Source organism: Rhineura floridana, chromosome 4, assembly GCF_030035675.1.
Source record: "Rhineura floridana isolate rRhiFlo1 chromosome 4, rRhiFlo1.hap2, whole genome shotgun sequence".
Taxonomy (NCBI): Eukaryota; Metazoa; Chordata; class Lepidosauria; order Squamata; family Rhineuridae; genus Rhineura; species Rhineura floridana.
Genome location: NC_084483.1, coordinates 136,658,010 through 136,678,071, shown reverse-complemented (window position 1 = coordinate 136,678,071; position 20,062 = coordinate 136,658,010). Strand labels below are relative to the sequence as shown.

At 40.9% G+C, this 20,062-nt stretch overlaps 2 protein-coding genes across 3 annotated transcripts in view; one reads left to right on the top strand and one right to left on the bottom strand.

The window, feature by feature from the left end:
* The window catches only part of TBCE (tubulin folding cofactor E), a 78,105-nt gene that overhangs the window by 8,686 nt on the left and 49,357 nt on the right, over positions 1-20,062 (bottom strand). For both annotated transcript variants that reach the window (XM_061624544.1, XM_061624545.1), the window contains exons 8-15: positions 11,838-11,914; positions 7,687-7,782; positions 5,658-5,722; positions 5,510-5,574; positions 4,546-4,698; positions 3,116-3,269; positions 2,493-2,561; positions 1,126-1,185 (exon numbers count right to left, since the gene is read on the bottom strand). In XM_061624544.1, coding sequence (XP_061480528.1) covers positions 1,126-1,185; positions 2,493-2,561; positions 3,116-3,269; positions 4,546-4,698; positions 5,510-5,574; positions 5,658-5,722; positions 7,687-7,782; positions 11,838-11,914 — 739 coding nt within the window. The remainder of the gene's footprint in view (positions 1-1,125; positions 1,186-2,492; positions 2,562-3,115; positions 3,270-4,545; positions 4,699-5,509; positions 5,575-5,657; positions 5,723-7,686; positions 7,783-11,837; positions 11,915-20,062) is intronic.
* B3GALNT2 (beta-1,3-N-acetylgalactosaminyltransferase 2) overlaps positions 1-20,062 on the top strand; it is an 86,779-nt gene that overhangs the window by 48,357 nt on the left and 18,360 nt on the right. The window lies entirely within an intron of this gene.

Sequence of the window (20,062 nt, the reverse complement as noted above, 5' to 3'; positions counted from 1 at the left end):
GGGTTTTCAGTGTTTCAACATTTCCAATTTTTTCATTGGAAAAAAAGTTTCCCTCTGAATTGCTGTCCTTTCCACCCCACCTTCCCACCTATAACATGAAGAACATGTTAAAAAGTTATAAAAAACCATGACTAAATGCATTTTGTTTGTAAGCTAATCTAGGAATTTAGCTCTTCCCGAAGTACTTCCTGTTAAGCAGATGCTATTTTAAAAGTATACACGGTTTGTTAAAAAAAATACTTGGAACAACCAGATTGGTTATGTTAAGCAGCCATCAACCTATATGGAAAAGATCCTAATTAGAATGCTTTGTAATACATTTACAACAGTTTATTTTCTGGATTTATCTTGTTCTTCAAAGCAATACTCTTTAAAAGATGCTTCCTACATTAGTCTGAAGGCATACCAGTATCAAAATGGGGCCAACTCAATGTCTTTTACAAGACAAGAAAAATGGGGTGGTATCCAAAAAAGTAGTTCTGTTAGTGCAAGAAAGTCTAACTGCACAATGGAACTTATTTCCTCTATTTCCATTCCCCGTTCTGGGGTTCCCCTAAGCCCCCCCAGACTAGATTTAGAGATGATGCAGACAGCATGCAGGAAGGGGAGAGGGAGGGAAAATTCTGTTGTATAAACTAAAATCCTTGCACTAACTGCACTAGTATGTTGGATACCACCCTGTGTATCCTCAAGAGCTTAATCCACTTTACTACAGCATGCCTGAAGGCAACTTAAATAATGAGGTAGCCAAGAAGCACAAAATAGTTTCGATGCACGCAAAGGTTTTAATATGATCAAATTCTAGCTTAATATGCCACAATATACACAAGCTCCATGCACCTGCACACAGACCCTTCATGAAAGCTGGGAAATAAGCCAGGAAGCCACAGGTCACTATAACTTATGTGCCAACTAGAACCGATGGTTAATGGCTTCAAAAAAACCAAGATTCTTCAGCCAACTTTAAACCATAGCTTTATATCCTGGCTCACATGTAATAGGAAGTTTTTGTTAGCTATGGCTTCCTGGCTTTTCCCTGATCACATGAAGGAGCTCTGTGTGGCTTTAGGCCAGGATGTGATTGTGCAAATGTCACTAAAATCCAACACTGATACTCGTCCTTACCTGGTAGCTTCTTCTCTATGGGCTTTTGGTCAGGTTTCTCAGGACACTTAAAGGTCAAAGCTTAAGAAATAAACAACTGAGTGAAAAGCTGAGGTAATTCAAAAATTATTTAAACACAATATATATTAGCTATAGGTAAGTAAAAAGTGTGTATTTCCAATTAACTTCTAGTGCACTTTGGGGTACAACAGTCCTTAGCACTGAAAACTAAAGTGTGTGGGACGTTTAAAAGCGTTTCTTAAGACAATATGTATATATTGATAAGTTACACCACCTGGGCACAGGCATGTCTACATATTAAGAACCAATCATAGGGGCCCATGAAATTGAGCAACTACGGACTACTATGCTGACGTTAACTGTGGTAGTACGACCAACTTAAGTGTAGCTTAAATTGCCTTAGGGAAAAAGCAGACGTCACAATGCCTACTGTTATTATTATTTATTTAATTTGTATCTCGCCCTCCCAGCAGGAGCCCAGGGCGGCAAACAAGGCACTAAAAACACTTTAAAACATCATAAAAACAAATCTTAAAATACATTAAGACAAAACAGCGTTAAAAACATTTAAAAAACCTTTTAAAAAAGGGTTAAAATATTATTAAAAAACATATTAAAAGCAATTCTAACATAGACACAGACTGGGATATCTCTCAACTTAAAAGGCTTGTTGAAAAAGAAAAGGCTTCAAAAGGCGCCGAAAAGATAGCAGAGATGGCACCTGCCTAATATTCAAAGGGAGGGAATTCCACAGGTCCGTTTCCTATATTGTACAGAACGAACATCCTGATAAGATGGTATCTGCAGGAGGCCCTCACCTGCTGAGCACAGTGATCGACTGGGTATGTTATGAAATATTAAGAGCACTCCCACCTCCCCAAAATTGGTACACTTAATAGCTTGCACTACATTGTTTTTAAAAAACACCTTGCCTCACTAGGAATCCTGAATGTGTTGAACAGAAAAATGCAAATTAGATTCGAGTAATGGCTGTAATAATCACATTATCATTAAATACAGAAGGGTGGGGAATTTGCAAACTTCCCAATGTTGTCTCAATGGACAACTCCCATCATCCACAACCATTGGCCATGCTGGCTGGGGCTGATGGGAGTTGAATCCAACATCATCTGGAGAGACACAGGTCCTACACCCTTGATGCATAGTAAAGTTCTCGCTGAGTTTATGTCTGCAGAAATCCCAGATAAAAACAAGTCACCAGTTGAATAGTCTGCTGGGATATGCAAAAAATTGTACCTCAGACTTCCTTAAAAAACTTCACCTGCCCTGGAAACTCTTACTACTTCACTGTAGTCTCTTAGAATTTTATTTATACTTTTGACCAATTAGTATGGGTTTTCTCTTACCCAACAGCTGATTTTTTAGGGAGAAAGGCTGTTCTCTTTCCAGCTCTCCATCTTCAGGGGCACCATATTCTGGTAGTGAAAAATAATAAGCAAGTTTAGCAATAAATGTATTATGCTTAAAACAACATATGGGGAAGTTTACTCATGCTGGCAGGTAAAGGAAGGGTTGCAATCCCAGCCAGTTTTTTCAGAGACTTCTGACTGGCACAGGGGACCACTCCTATAAATGGCTGTTCAAGGGGCACAATGAAGAAAGGGGTCTGATGTGGGATGAGGGTTTTGTCTAAAATTGCACTTTCCTATGTAGCCTCTGGCACCCTTGTGGTGTTCCATTTTCCCATGCTTGTCATGCAAATAGATGGGAAATTAGCAAGATCTTTGGAGAGTGCATGGCTGTGGCTTGCAAGTCCTAGGAACACTGAACAAAGACACACACTCCCATCAACATTTGGAAGTGCCTGTATCACATCCCAGATGTGATGACTGCCTTCCTGTGCCACCTCATCTCCAACAATATTGCAAGTAAAAGTTGTTCTTAGTAATCTGTGAGAACTATACCAAGACGGTCATCTGGAAACGTAGAAGTTCTAGAGAAAAAATGCTTCTACTGATAATATACTTACTGTCACAAAGTAATTGGAACCTGGGATGGGCAGCAAGAAATTCTTCACTTGTGTTGTTTTTGTTGGGATCCTGATTACCACCAGCCTTTAACCATTCAATTCCATATTTTTTCCTATAATCAAGTTCTGCTCCCCTCCTTTCATCAGGGAAGATCTGTGACAAAGCAAATATATATTTCCATAATCTTTACCGGAGCAGCCATATCAGTTTATACAAAAAGAAATATATTTGATCAGAAGATAATGGTTTATGTCATTTCTGGTTGTAACTTGGACCTTGACAACTGCAGGGGCTCTTCCTCATCTATGTAACTGGGAATAGTTCCTTCACCACCAGGAATTTCAAATTAGCAAAAGGATACAGCTTAACACAGATCTATCTCCATTTCAATTGTGAACATTTTTCTTCTTTATTATTCCTCTTTGATGCTTTATTGTGCCCTCTCATGCTCTTAAGGTTCACAAATAGACCTGCTAGTTATGCAATCACAGATGTCCACACATTCTGTTTGCTCTCAACACCTTTATCACTCCAACTCCACCCCTCAAAAATATCTTCCTCTTTCAAATTCCTTTATTCAGCATGGCGCGCGCACACGCACACAGAGCAGCCTGTCTGCAGCATCAGGGGAATGAATTAGCAATGATGGTGTATGGTCTTGGGCTATGATCTAAAAGAACCATGCAACTAATTACATATGCCCAAGGGGGCTTTGGACTTTGGATTTCTCAAACAGCAGCTCCCTAATACATGACAAACTGCTACTTAAAAGGGGACTTTCAAAATAGTCTAATATGGAACAAAGAAATTAAAAAATCCCACTGGGTCTTCTCATTCTCTTGGAAAACTAAAAGAATTCTTTGAATTCCAGCCATGGTTTCTGAACAAGACCATTAGGCTACCTTCTCACAGAAACAAAGGCAAGCAAAATTCATTTGAGGTACCTTGAAATAATATTTGTTTACTATAGAAAGTTGAGATCTTCAATCCTAGTGCTAAAGTAAAAGGTACAGCATTACATGAATCAAAAATACATGGAGGCAGCATGGTTCAAGTGGTACTGGGATAGTATTGGTGCAAACCTATGCATTTGATATGCAGTTTTATACATTGCAACATTGCAATATGGATTTGCTATACTTGCCTCATCACTGCTGCACTGGTACACTGTTGCTGTCAAATCTTACACCATCTTCAGGAAGAGGATGCTTTTCCAAGTTAAAATGATCCAAGTTCACAAGGAGCACAATCAAAAGTAGAAGCTTACTTTTGATGTCTCTTCTTTGGAATTACATTTTTTTGTTTTTTTAGGAAAACTGGTTAGGCCAAAAATAATTCCACACCATGTCATGGTTTGTGTCTAAAAGTCTTAGGGGAAAAAAGGCTTTCATGCCTTCCCAGCATTGCTAACTGAAAAGAAATGACATACCTCAGATTTGTTCAAAAGTTTTAACTGGCCTATTTTAGCAATAATAAGCTGCTTCACAGTCTCTATGTTTTTGTCTATATCCATTAAAGGATTATTCCGGCAATCAAATGATTGAAGCTTTTGTAGTTTATCAAGTTCATTGATAACTGACCACTGAAACGAGAAATGGAAAAATATGGCAACAATGAAAAAACAAAATATTCCCCTGCTGCATCGAATGCTACATGAGGCTCTCATGATGGCCACCACTGTAATGACAGCATATTACACGAAGCAGTAGTAGTCATCTTATTTCATTCAATAATCTACATAATGCTTGGGATATTGTGGCCACACCGTTTTAAAGTGTCTTAAAGCTAGGGCATCAAATCTTGTTACTCCCACATAGGTGTATTTCAAGTATTATGACATAGCTGAAATGCCATGATTCTGGAGTAATTTTTAATTCTTCCTTTGTTTCAGACCCATTGAAATCAACTGACATGACTTTCAGTCCATTCATTTCGATGGGTCTACTTAAAGTATGACTTCTATATAACTCTTTACATTTCACTAAAAGAAGGGTATTACTAACGAAAACCAAGCAAACAACCTGTTCAACAAAAGCAAAGGTCTTGATTTTGAAGATGCTCTATTATGATTTCAATCTAGTGTGTGGGTAATGCTCACATTAGTTGACCCACACCATTCACTCCAAATGAATACTAACTGGTGATTGCAGATCATGGCATGGATGCAATGCTGGTCACATCAAACCCTTGCATAGTATATGCCACAAAAACCATGCCACCAAATGGCCTGACCTGACATTATAACATTTTCACTGTGCACTTTCAACTAACTAAAAGTCTATTCTGAAAGTTTGCCTTTTCTTTTAATGTTAAGTTATAATATACAAGAGTGCCTGCATTCCAGATGAGGGATCTATTCACAATTCATAGCATGAGACATATATTTTACTTACTTCTGCTATTCTATTGTTCTTTACTACAAGATGTGTTAAGGAAGGAAACATTCTAGTCTTGCAACCTTCAAAAAAAAGAAAAGAGGAATAAACTGATGACAATAGAGAAGAATACACAAAAAATGTTAACAGTGCTCAATTTACATACCAAATCCTACATCAGGAAAATGTATGGAGGAAATTCCATTGTTTGAAAGTATTAGTCTTTCTAACCTGAAATTTAAAAGTCAGAGTAAGGATGTTAAAATATCAGCTAAACAATGTATATTGAATATGTAACATCTTGTAAGAAGTTAGTAAAGCAGGCACTGTGATTTGATTTGAGGCACTCTCCCCCATATGAACCAGTCTAGACCCTGAGAGCATCAATGGTAGCCCTGACTACTCTTGCCATGGAGTTAAGCCTGGCACTATCATCATTTTTGGTGCCAGGCTAAGTTGTTTTTATTTACTTATGCCTTTGTAATTAAGTTGGCCCCTATGGTGGTGCTCATCTTTTAGTAGAGTGGGTAGGCCTTGTTCTTATTAATATGCTACTGGATGAACATTTTACATATTTTTGTAATCATTGTTTTAAATTTTCTGGTTTTAACTGGTATTTTATCTTGTTAAGTTGCTTTAAGATTTTTTCTTTTGTATAAAGCAACTAACACGTATAATAAATACACAAGGCAATACATATCCTAGTAAGAAAAAAATTTCAATGGCAAAAAGTATTGAAGGCAACATATTACTTCAGAAAATTGAAGACAAGAGCACCAAAACCATTTCTAGAAAAAAGGATGTCAGGAAGCCATCAGCAGCAAGTGCTTCAAGGCACAGGTTCAAACCCATTTTGATGGTATATAAGGGGACTATTGGGTTGTATTCGAAGATGTTTGTGCATGAGCAGAACAGACCTTGCTTGCACAATGGAACTTCACCTTCCTATCCTCCCCACACAGTCTCAGAGGGACTGTGCTCCAGAGATTTGAGGGTGCAAAGGGAGAGAAGAGGAAGTTGTAGTCTTGTTGCAGGAGTGGACATCTGCTCACACAATGTTGGATTCTGCACATAGGGCATAAGCCATACCCAGTATTTCTTCATTTTTTTTGCCTGCTATAAACAAATGTAGTTTAAGCTTAGTACACAACATCATCTTACTTGACATACCATACAATTACTCTAAAAAACCAGAAATTAAACAATGAATATAAAATGCAGACTACAGATACTCAGTGGGAAGGGTTATGTGGTTGAGCCATGTAGTAGAACTCCAGTTCTATGGAGAATTTGTCAACACAGGTTTATTTTTATTTTATATAACATTTATATACTGCTTGATTGAAGAAACCTCTGAAGAGTTTACAAAAAAACATTAAAATATCGCTAAAACACTTAAACACATTTTAAAAACAAACCAGCAACAGACTAAAGATCAAAACACATCAACATCTATGTGTCTGGATAGGCTTGCCTAAACAAAACTTTTTAAGCAGGCACTGAAAAGAATACAGTGAAAGCACCTGCCTGATATTAACAGGCAGAGAGTTCTGAAGAGTAGGTGTTACTACACTAAAAGAAAGATTTCTTACAAGTGCGGAACAAGTATTATACGGCACCTCCTAAAGGGCCAGTTCCACAGATTGAAGTGCTCAACTGAGCAGATATATACCAATAGTAACGACGTGAACTTGGCCCAGTAACAAATCGGCAACCAGTGCAGATCCATGAGCAGAAGTGGTATATGCTGACAGGCTGCAGCATACTGCGCTAACTGCAGTTTCTGGGTCAAGTGCAAGGAAAGCTCCACATAGAGTGCATTACAATAATCCAGTGCTCAAGTCACCAGTGCCAGAACTACTGTGGCCAATCTCTCCCAATCCAGGAATAGTTGTAGTTGCCTTACCAGGTGTAGCTGATAAAAGGCACTTCTAGCCACTGAGACTAACTGGGCCTCCAGTGACAGAGTTGGATCTAGAAACTTTGCAAAAAAATATAACTCTTCAACTTTATATAGGACTGGTACACTGTAGGTGTTAATGCTTCCATGACTAAGAGATCATGAGGTCCACATGACTACATACTACCTAGCCCTTCGGTCCTTCCTCTCTAGCATGACTTCACCTAGCTGGCCTTTACCATGGTTAAGTGTTACATCAACACTGAAATTAACAGTAGTACTATATTTCATTTACCTTGGGAGATCTGCGATTAGATGAAGTTGATTTCCATCAGTTAATTGGTTGTCTGAAACGTTTAACCATTTCAAGTTATGTAGGACATCAATAGGTCTGAGGAAAGATACCATATTTAAGAGGACTTTAAGCAGAACAACTTCTTTACAATAAAAGCATTAACTAATTTCTTGTCCCTTTGCCACACCATACAACATAGGAATTATTTTCTGCTTTGTGGAAGTTTTTGTGAGCTGCTTGTTTCAGCCCCAGTACTAACTGAATTATGTATCAGAGCTCAATGAACACAAATCACAATTTATCCAGGACTGTCTCCATGAATCCATTTGTGCTTGATGAGGAACTGAAGTCATCTACCCTCATCAGTTCTAAAGGTATTTAATTCTACCTCCAAGACGCTAGGAAAAGAGTATAAGCAGGTTCCTGAGTCAGACCATTGAGTCTATCTAGCTTAGTACTGTTTATTCTGACTAGCTCTGTTAATAAGAGTCTCATAAGTGGAGGCTACCCACAGTAAGCCAGTCTACTGCTGCACTTAGTGTCCCCAAATATTTCCCAGTTGAACACGGTGAAAGGGCAGGAGTGTAGTGGGAAAGGTAGTCTCTCAATAACAAGGTCCTGAGCTGTTTAGGGCTTTGCATGCCAATACTATAACCTTAAACATAGCCCAAAAATATATTGGCAATCGGTGCAGCTACTTCAACGGAGGTGCTACATGTGTTGATAAGTAGGTCACTCCACAGAGCAACCTAGCAGCTGAATCTGCACCAGATGCAGCTTCTGGACCAACTTTTAAGAGCAGCCCTGCACAGAACACATTAAAATAGTCAAGATTCAATGTTACCAGCACAGAAACCACAGTGACCAAGTTGTCCCTATCCAGGAATAGTTAAAGCCAAGCCATCGAGGCCACTTAGGCCTCAAATGACATGAATGAATCAAGTACCACCACAAAGTGTGACCCCCTCCAGAACAGGCAAGTGACCTGTCTCCTGGACCTAGAAACCAGTTCCCCATAGGGCTTATTTCTCGCCAGGATTCAGTTTGTTTATTAGCCCTCAATCCACCTTATTCTGCTTCCAGGCACTGGTTCAGCACACACACTGCCATTCCTAAATCAGATGATAGAGAAACAACTGTGCCATTAGTGTACTGATGACACTGTGCTCCAAATATCCTAATTACCATCCCCAGAGGCTTCAGGTAGATATTAAATAGCATTGGGGCCACAGCTCAAGAGCCAGGGGGCCAAAAGGCAATCACCTAGTGTTATTCTCTGCAACTAGCCCTGTAAACAGGAAATGAACCATTGTAAGACAATGCTGCTGACCCCCAGTTCTCAGAGCACATCCAGGAGGGTACAACAGTCTATGGCAGCCTTTCCCAACCAGTGTGCCTCCAGATGTTGTTGGACCACAACTCCCATCAGCCTCAGCCAGCATTGCCAATGGTCAGGAAGATGGGAGTTGTGGTCCAACAATATCTGGAGGCACACTGGTTGGGAAAGGCTGGTCTATGGTATTGAAGAACACTAAGACATCCAGAAGAATTATCAGGGTTGCACTTTTCCTGTACCTCCTGGCAAAGGTTATCCATCAGAGCAACAAAGGCTGATTCAGTACCACAACTAAACACAGAATGAAATGAGTCTAAACAATTGGTCTCACCAAGAGTGCCTGCAGTTGCATTTGACACTACCCTGCCAGTAACTGTCTAAAACTGATGGGCCCAGGGTGGGTTTCTTTAGGAGTGGTTTAATCACAGCTTACTTAAAGGCTGTTGGGACCACCACTTCATGTAAAGACATGTTTACCATGCACTGACCCAACTGGTAACACCATCTTAACTAGCTTTAATCAGCCACAAGGGACAAGGGTAGAAATGGTATGAGGTTGGTTCACAGTGGAGGCAGGTGATTTTCCCCAGGTAGCATGCCATCAGGTGGGAATCAGTGTCACCAAAGGCAGGAATACACAGGAGTCAAGACTTCTGATGCTCCTTCTGGTATGATCCCAGTCCAGTCCTGCCTTGTTCATTTTAGAATTCATCAAGTTGTTTAATCATGCAACTGGTTTCCTCTTCAAATAGGAATTTGAAATGTACCAGGCTGCTATATGTTGTAGTGCTAGCCAAATGTCCTGGCCCAGTTGGCCATGTTTGTTGGAAGCTGGAGTTTACTCCACCATGGCATCCCCAGTGCATCTAGCCATGCTGTTTTCAAGATCCTCTTTTGCATCCTAGTCAGGCTTGACTGAACGTCCCAGGGGTCAATGAACCTTCCAGACACGGTCTGGCACTGGTGCTTCTGAGATAGATAGCTATGCCTCGACTGCGATTTGTTCTGTTACGCTTGCTTTCCTTCAAGGTGGCAATCTCTTCTGTCCGCAAAGTTTTTGATCTGGGGGCCCATCGTCTATGTGTGTTTCACAAGGACTCCATAATGCTAGGTACAGATCTGGCTTTTCATCCTAAGGTGTCCTCCACCTTCCATTGCAGCAAGGATATTGTTCTACCCTTCATCTGTCCTCATTCAAGCCATCCTCTTGAGAAAGTCTGGCATCCTCCAGATGTTCATCGAGCCCTTAAGGCAGCCTTTCCCAATCAGTGTGCCTCCAGATGTTGTTGGACCACAACTCCCATCAGCCTCAGCTAGCATTGCCAATGGTCAGGAAGATGGGAGTTGTAGTCCAACAACATCTGGAGGCACACTGGTTGGGAAAGGCTGCCTTAAGGTCTATATGGCCAGGACTAGAGACATTCGCATGACAGAATCTCTATTCGTATCCTTTTATCCGAGGACAATGGGCAGGAGGGTTACCAGTTTGATGCTATCACATTGCCTACATGCCTACATCACCCTGGCCTACGAGTTCCTTAATGTTCCAGTGCCCCAAAACATCACAGCTCATTCAACTAGGTCAGTGGCTGCTATATGCTCCGATTGCGGATATGTAGAGCTGCATCTTGCAGATATCTGTAGAGGTGCGTCTTGGTCGACTCCAAGTTTTTTCATTAGGCACTACAGTGGATCATTATGCTTCTGCAGACGACTCCTTCAGTAGGTGCATATTGCAACAGGTACCATTCTCCTCTTAGACAGCCTGAGTCCACCCTATTGGAACTGCCTTGGTACATCCTGCCTGATGGCATGCTACCTGGGGAAAATGGACTGTTGGTCTCACCTGAAAAGTGGTTTTCCCAGGTATCATGCCATCAGGGCCCTCCCTGATTGAGGGGGCTGCCTATCCTGTTTGAGGGGATGTGATCTGTGTAAGTTTATCTGTTCTAAATTGTTCCAAATTATTTTTCTCATTGTGGCCAAGACTACTTTCTCATATTCCTGTTTAACTGGGAGTGAAATGGAGTTTCAGGTATTTGTGATGCTCCTTCTAACTAATTTTGCTTCCGAGCTGATTACGGATCCTGAATGAGAGTCATCTAGAATGGACTGGGATCACACTGGAAGGAGCATCAGAAGTCTTGACTCCCCTGCATTTCTGCCTTTGGACAATAGGTGGCGCTAATACCTGCCTGATGGCATGATATCTGGGAAAACCACCTTTCAGGTGAGACTAACGGTTTGTTTTATTGTCAAAGTGCCTTGTAGAAGTGCAAAAGGAGGCAGCCAAAGGTTCCAATGCACCATTTACAGGGGCAAATACTAATAAGCTTTGAACAACTCAAAATAGCTGGACAGCTACTTGAAAATACAATGATAAAGGCAAAATAGGTCTTTTTGCCTCTTGCACTGTTACACCAGATGCATGATTAAGATGCATTTGGTTAGCTTCATAATGGGCCTTGCTCCAGCAGTGCTCTAGGCCTTATCCTTATTTTATTACTTGGAACTCCTAGAGTACCAGGGCATGTTGCAGGCCCCACAACGATGGAGAAGGCAGTCAGGGGCAATTGCGGATAGCCCTTTGCATCTTGACGTTCAATAGTAACAGAAGAGTCTCGTCACTATTACCGGTTTTCTCCACTGAGAAATCATCCAGAGCATTCAGGAATCCACTAGATTCATTAACATCTTTCAAAATGACTAGCATGACATAATACTAAACTGTTTAATATTCAGCTAGCATCCTAATAAGTAATATCACAACTGGAAAAGACTGCTTATAGTATTTAATTTACAGAAAACCTCATACCTTTTTAAAAGTGAGATGTCATTGGAAGCAAGGTGCAGTTCTTCAAGAGCTGGCCATCCTGCAGCACATAAAAGAACCTAATGGAAAACATCGACATGTACCTTAACAGAAAGACATTCAAACAAAATAGGACCAGCTTTACTTATTTCATAAATATGTGATACTGGTTCAGATATTATTTGGGGAAGCTTCTTCCCGGCATGAATGTCTTGCTTTGATTTTACTGCAAGACGCTGCTGCTGCCCCACCATAAGGCAAATGCAGGCAATAGCATATCTCCAGAGTTGTTAAGAAACCTACATTGTTGTGCTTCAACCTTTTAAAATAAGGGCTGCCACCATTAGATTTTGCTATATTGTCAGCAGTATAAATATTTTTAAAGAGTCTGAAACAAATTTCCAAATGTTTGCAGATTTAAATGGAGATAGGTTAACCCCCACAATGAAAATTTTCAGCTAAAGTTTTTCAGCTTTAACATTTGCAGTGATTTGTTATACATACATACAACTCAACTCTAAACATGTCCATTGGTAAGTTCTACCAGCTTCATTACAACTGCCAAACTAAATGCGATTAGAACAGCAGGCATACACAATTTGTCTAGCTGAAGGTTATTGCAGCAAATTTTAAAGTATTGTAAAAAGCTATACAGAACAGTATTTGTATGCATGAAATACATATAAAATGATCTCTACAATCTATATACATATAAAATGGGAGCCGCGGGGCCGATAGCCGCACTAGCGGCTCCAAGAAACCCCCAAGAAGAAAGAGCAGATAGAAGCCTGTGCGGGATAAGGCAGCAGTAGGCAAGCCGCTGCCGCCGCCGGGAGCAGGACTCTCCGTGGCGAAATCAAAGTGCCGAGAGAAGCCTGTGAGGGATGAGGCAGCAGGAGGCAAGCCGCTGCCGCCACCGGGAGCAGGGCTCTCCGCGGCGAAATTAAAGTTGCGGAGACAGAGCCGGATCACCAGGCTCTAGGGAGGCAGAACCCCGGCAGGTAAAAATAGGTTGGAAAAAAGGCAGGGAGCCGCAGCCGCAGGCTCCCGCCTGGGAGAGAACCGCAGCCGCGGTCTCTCCACGGGCTCCACAGAGCGCGGCTTGAGACAGGGAAAAACCGCTACGGGAGAGAAAGAGCTACGATCTCCCGAAGCTCAAAACGGCCAGAAACCACAGAACACCGCAGCCGCGGTCTCTGTGGGGGTCCTCAAACAAGCAGGAGAATAAACGAAAAATAAAAGGTTAAAGACCAATCAGGGAGAACCTCAGCTGCGGTCTCTGAGGAAAGAACCTCAAACAAGCAACAGAGATAAATGACATTTAAACACAAAGTAAACAAATACGAAAACAACTTAGCTAAATTCTACGCTATAGGAACTCAATGATAGGATTTCAATCTTGTTCGCAGGAAGGCAAGAATGAACTGGGGAGTGGGAGGGGCCTGACGCCCCTAGTCTTGACTTCAAAGACATTCTTGCCTTTGCACGATAGGTGGAGCTAATACCCGCTGTGATGGCCGGACTCATAGGGAAAATGATCTTTACAATCTATATACATATAAAATGGTCATGATCTTAAAACCGTCACCTCAATAATTAAGAACATTTTCAAATAATCTATCAATTTTAACTGCATATTTTGCACAAGTCCTAGATTTAGAATTATAGCTGGATCAGAACTGCCTAACAGATTTGCAAAATGGGCTGTTAAAAGCTGCCCTCAATATTTCTGGGGCACATTGCCACTTGCCTCCTTTAAAAGAATCAATAAAGGCTCTAGGGCAGCCTTTCCCAACCAGTGTGCCTCCAGATGTTGTTGGACCACAATTCTCATCTTTCCTGACCATTGGCAATGCTGGCTGAGGCTGATGGGAGTTGTGGTCCAACAACATCTGGAGGCACACTGGTTGGGAAAGGCTGCTCTAGGGGGTGTGGCTTGCCAGCAGGCAGAATGGCTGCTTAAACAGGAGTGTTCAAGACTCATGGGACGATTTAAGGCAAAGAGTGACATAAAAGCATTAATTTTTTAAATAATCAATCATCAAAACTAAGAGGTAATGCTGCAGGGATTGCGTAGTCCAAAAACGAAATTAGTGAGATTAGACTTTAGGAGTGAAATTGAATCTGGGCTGTCAGATGAAGCTGAAACTGTCAATATGGTGCAGGGTGGTTCAAAAGACCAGAAAGGCACGAAACCAGTAGGGACCTCCAAAGATATGGGAAACTTTGATGAATTCTTGATAGGATCAGGAGGGCCCTCACAGCAGATTGGGTGTCTGCCTTACAACCACTTGAGACAAAAATAGGGGCTTTTTCTGATCAAATTGACAGTATCACTAAGATGGCTAATACAGCCTTGAACCTGAGTCTGGATAATCAGTCTGAATTGCAGTTGTTAAAGATGGCAACAGAAGATCCTGAACTAAAAATGGAGGAACATTCCAACAGAGAGGGTCGCAAGAATGTTTGTATTTGAGGGATCCCTGAACAGGAGGAGGGAGAGTGACTGAATGGCTGAATAGCTTGCAATAGGTTTCTCGGTGTCATATTGAGAGAGCACACAGAATCCCAGGTCAGGGTTCTAAATTCCATGACTTTGTTGTTTGCTTTGAACATTACCATATGAAGGAAAAGATCTTTAAAGCACTGAACAATTTATATGAGTTAAAATATAGGGAACAAACACTGGACGTCTTTCGGGACATAAGCCCTGAAGCCGTGTCAACGTCGAGCTTTTCGCCCATTCACGGCAATCCTGAAAAAGGCAGGAATCGCTTACCGATGGGGCTTCCCTTTTAAGTTGGTGGCCCAATGCAATGGCAAATTCCTCGGTGCTGGAGATGAACAACAAGCGGAGAACTTGCTGCATGAGTTGAAATTGACACCGGTGGAAGGAATGGATGATGAGCAGGGGGACTCTGCCAATCACAGCTCAGAGCAACCATGGGCCATGAGCCAAAAAAAGGGAAACAAAAGGAAATTTCATCCTGCCACATCATTATGAACACTGCAACATACTGAGACCTTGCTATTTTACTTCAATTATTGGTCACGCTATATGAATTAAGAGTTATATTTTAGCGGTTTGTAATTCCTGTGGAAGATGGACATTTCTGCTCCTACTCAGTGCAGGCCCCCATCACCCCGAGTGATGAGTGATCTGAGGCACTGTATTATGTGGCCTTAGGCCCCGACTGTGGACAGTTGTTATTGTTATTGTTACATTTTATTTATACCCCGCCTTTCGGCCAAAGGCCCTCAAGGTGGCTTACAAAAACAAACAAACACAGGTATAAAAATACAATATAAAAATACAATAAAAGCAATACAATTTACAAAAGTTAAATTAAATAACAAATAACATTATAATAACAAATAAAATTAAATAACAAATAACATTATCATTATCGGCACCGCCAAGAAAGAGGAGGTGGTGTTAGTTGGCTTCATTTCGAGCTTCAGCTGCAGATTGTTATTGTTATAGTTCTAGTTTGTTATATGTTGTGTCATAGATCATCACACTGTACACTTCCCACCAATCCACTTTTACACAGGACAAAGGATAATGCTTTCATAATGGGTGGATAAATGTCAAAGAATAAGTCTTGTATATGAGTCATTTAATGTGAGAGGACTAGGTTCAGCAGTCAAAAGGGCATGAGTGGAAGCAGCTTTGAAAAGAGAGCATCCAGACATAATTTTTCTACAAGAAATGCACCAAAAGAAAAATCCCAAACCCCACTTGTAAGAAGTTCCTGGCTGGGTGAACGACGTGCTCAGGGCTCCTCTAAATCAAGGGGGGGGGGTCACCATTATCTTCGGTAAGGCATGCTCATCCATTGTAGATGATCACATAGCCAACCCCGCAAGAAGCTTTGTTTTTCCAAAAGGTTCATTGGGATCTCAGAAACTAACTTTAGGCTACATTTATACACCTAATGTGGGGCAACACAATTTTCTCAGCTCAACATTAGCTACTTTTCAGCATTTTTGTGAAAGCAAAGCTACAACAGGAGACAATATTAATTTGTACTTCGATGCTGTACTGGATAATCTTCTAATTGAGCTTCTCTGGCCTCGGGGAAGGGGGAACGAAGGAACTCATATATGGACAAGGATTGATAGACACAAAGAGGGAGATACACCCTTCTCAGAAGGAATATACATACCAGTTTTCAAGATTTAACTTTGTCATGCACAGACTATGTATTTGTCACAGACTATTTATGGTAGAGGTTGGTATCCTAACAATGTCAGACCATGCCCCTGGGGTAGTTGAACCAACTGTAGAAGAGGCTGTGCATCCTACTGATGCATGGTTGTTTCGCAAAGGGTTACTCACTGATGTTGTGACCCAGCCCCACTTGGAAGGAAATGTTAGATCTTTACTTCAAGGAGAATGATATTCCAGATATTTCTATGCAAACGCTATGGGATGCAATGAAACTGCTTATCAGAGGTCACTGCATCAGTGAGACCTGCAGGCGCAAGAGAGAATGAGAGGCTGCTACCAAGAAAATACTGCTAGAAATTGCTTCTTTACAGCGATCATACTGTAATACTGGTCCAATATACACTTATGGGGCTTTAGCTGCCAAACAAGCAGAGCTGCAGATGTTCGAAACAGAGTCAATAAATGTAGCTCTACTGCAGCTATGGAGCAAATATTATGAATTTGGCAATAAGGTTTCTCAGTTGTTAGCACATGGCCTTTAAAAATAAAGAAAATGAGGAATTTTGTGACAAGCCTAAATGATGATAGGACATCATGAGTTTATGATACCAAGACAATTAGCGCTATCTTTGTAAAAAAATTCTCTGCTCTATATGCATCTGACAACCTTCTCAATTTTCCACTGGAAAATATTTAGTCCAAATTCATAAGGGTTGTCTGATGCACACAGATTTTTTTAGATAATGTGATCACAGAGGAGGAAGCAATAAAAAAGCTGAAAAGAGGCAAAGCCCCAGGACCTGATGGTTTCACCGGGGACTTCTACAAGGCATACAAAGATAATACCTTGATTGAATAAACTCTGTAATGGGATACTTGCGGGGGAAACCAAACCTGAATCCTGGAAACACTCAAAAATGGTATTCATTCCTAAACCTGGAAAAGATCCAATTCAAGTTGGCTCTTACAGGCCAATCACATTAATTAATGTTGATGCAAAACTGCTATTGAGTACTATGGCTTCCAGACTAAACATCTTTATTGACAAACATATCGCCTTGGACCAAACGGGCTCCATTCCCAATTGCAGCATCTCTGACTCTATTCGGAGGGTCTTGAATGTCATTTATGCGGTCCGCCAATCCAGATCTTCAGTGGCACTATCTCCTTGCATGCGTTCAAAGCCTTCGATATAATTGAATGGACTTTTTTAAAGGCATTGCTGGAAAAAATTAACTTTGGAAAAAATTTCATGCATTTGATTAGCCAGAACTACTCACAGTTGCTGGCAAAGGTAGTGGTAAATGGGACAGAATCAACTGAGCTCTGCCTCGCCAGGGGCACTAAGCAGGGGTGCCTTCCATCCCCTCTATTTTTTGCCTTGGAGGTGGAGGTGTTCGCAAAACAAATCAGGGACGATTCTACAATTCAAGGTATTCAGGTTCGGGGTGGGGGTTAAGCATACACTGAACCTTTTTGCTGATTACATTCTGCTAATGGTCGAACCTTGGGTAGCTCTCTCCCCTTTGAAACAATTTTTGTTGCAATTCTTCCAAGTGGCTGGATTGAAAATCAACCACACTAAATCAACAGTCCTTCCTATTAACTTGCCCTCAGAAGAGCAGGACTGGATCTTTTCGGCTTCTGGATATGTTCCTTGCTATAGTGGATTCAAATACCTTGGGATCATCATCCTGAAAGATTTACAACAGCTTAGGAATAGGAATTTTGGGACTCTGTACAAATTGATTTGGAGGGAACTTAATAGCTGGAGCCACTTAACTTAACTTAGTTAGGGAGAATAGCCGCTATTAAGATAACTATTCTCCCAAAATTCCTCTGTCTATTTCAGACTGTGCCTGTATATATTCCCAAAGAAAACTTATCTAAATGGCAATATTTATTGAACGAATTTGTGCAAAAGGGTAAGCAAAGTAGGCTGACTCACACTACGTTATATAGACCTGCACTAAAGGGGGTCTTGGCATGCCGAATTTAAAACTTTATTACAAAACTTTTCAATTAAGGCAGCTTCTACCCATTATATGGGTGTCAGTGACTATCCCCTTGGTACGATTAGAACTCATTCCATCTTCCCCAACTATCAGAGCCTTACCTTTCTTGATGCTCATATGGGCAAAGATTGGTAAGCTAACTAATCCATTCATCAAGGCAACTATGTCAGTTGGAAGAGATGGTGTGATAAATTAGCCCCAGAAATACCCCCACTTTCTGCTATATTAGACCATCCCAGCTTTCGTCATGAAGAAAAGTATAGCCAATTTGAAGCTTGGGAAGCCAAATGTATTTTTTGTATCAAGGACATCATAGTACGAGGTCACCCTATCACAGAGCAGACTTTGAGTAATGCATTGCAAGAGATCAGAGCCACTTGGTTTCAAAACCTACAAATCCGTTTTTACATCCAAATTAATAAAAAAAGATGGCCAATGATCTCTAACAATGTTTGAGGCTCTATGCTCCAATTCCACCTAACATCAGAAAGGGGCAGCATCCAAACTCTATGCAATGCTTATAAATGAAATGATGGGGAATACCCAAAGTTTATGAGAAGTTTGGGAAGAGGAGTTGGGAACTTGCATTGATGAAATGGTGGGATGCAATATGGACTCAACCCCCGTTTAAATCAGTATCTGCCAAGGTCCAAGGGTCCTCAATTAAAATAGTACATAGATGGCAATGGACTCCAGTCTAACTGTCTAGGATCACCAAATCCTTCTCCCTTTCTTGTTGGTGGGGCTGTGAGGAATGTGGGTCCTTTTTGCATATGTGGTGGGACTGCAGCGTGGTGAAGCAGTTTTGGGTATGAGTATTTGATGAAATGTCTGCAATAATGAGTCAACACCTTATCCCCGAGGCAGGGTTAGCATTGCTAATGATGGAAAGGGACTGAAACCCTAAACCGAACCACAAGGAACTACTTGGATTCCTAGCAGTAGCAGCCAGGCTGATTGTAGCAACACACTGGAAATCTCAAATTTGCCCTACTATAGCAGAATGGTGGAAGGCCATTTGGGAAATAGCACTATCTGAATGCTTGACTCAGCATTATAGAGTACTTGGGGGGAAGCAAAAAACGATTGATGTGATAGACTGGTTCCCCTTTCTTAGCTATATGAATAGACCCCAGAAGTTAGATGACTCCTCCCCGACCAGATTTCCAGTGGAAAGATTATGTACGCGTGTAACTTGCAAAATTGAATGTGTCATAATAAGGTGGTCTAGTGTACCGTGAGTCAGATTTTAAACAAATAATGCACTCTTGCACAACTGACCGTTTAATTGTTTATTGTATTTGTTGAAACCAATAAAAATATTAAAAAATAATAAAGTAACCAGATTTGATTATCAGCTTCAATGCTAAATTATCAGAGATACAGTTTGCCTCTGTACATGGACTGTGACATGTGTTTCCCAACATTCTCTCACAATGCTTCATACCATGTGAGAATGTTACAACTGATGAATAATTAGCACCATCCAAACCCACGAAATGCAGCTTGAAAGCTAAGCAATCCACTAGCACACCCACTAACACATTTACAGGGTTGTAGATGAACTAGAACGGATAACCTTCACTGGTATGCCACCAGCCAGGGGATTGGCTAAGAAAAACCCAGTTCTGGTTAGCATATGAAAAACAAACCAGAAATTCCCACAGAGTTCCTTTCCTACAAGCCCTGAAGTGTTAACAGCAGCAGTTTTTGCTTTCAAGAAGATCGGACACTAGCAAATTATGCAACAAAGAAATGGAGATCAATTATTCTTTCTCAATGCAGAACAAAGCAGCAATCTCGGATCACAAATTCAAACCTGAATTCATTCTTTAAGGTGGCACAAGCACTATTCCCAGATGTCTCCACATAGAATGCATGGTCAAATGATGGTTAGTGGTACCTTTTGTAAATATGGAGGACATTCCCTGCTTAAATATTTATACTACTTGGAAGCTGAACTATCAATGATGGTGTGAACACATTCTTCCTAATAGACCAAGGTCCAGAGTTGATCAAAACATGGGCTTAGTATGGAC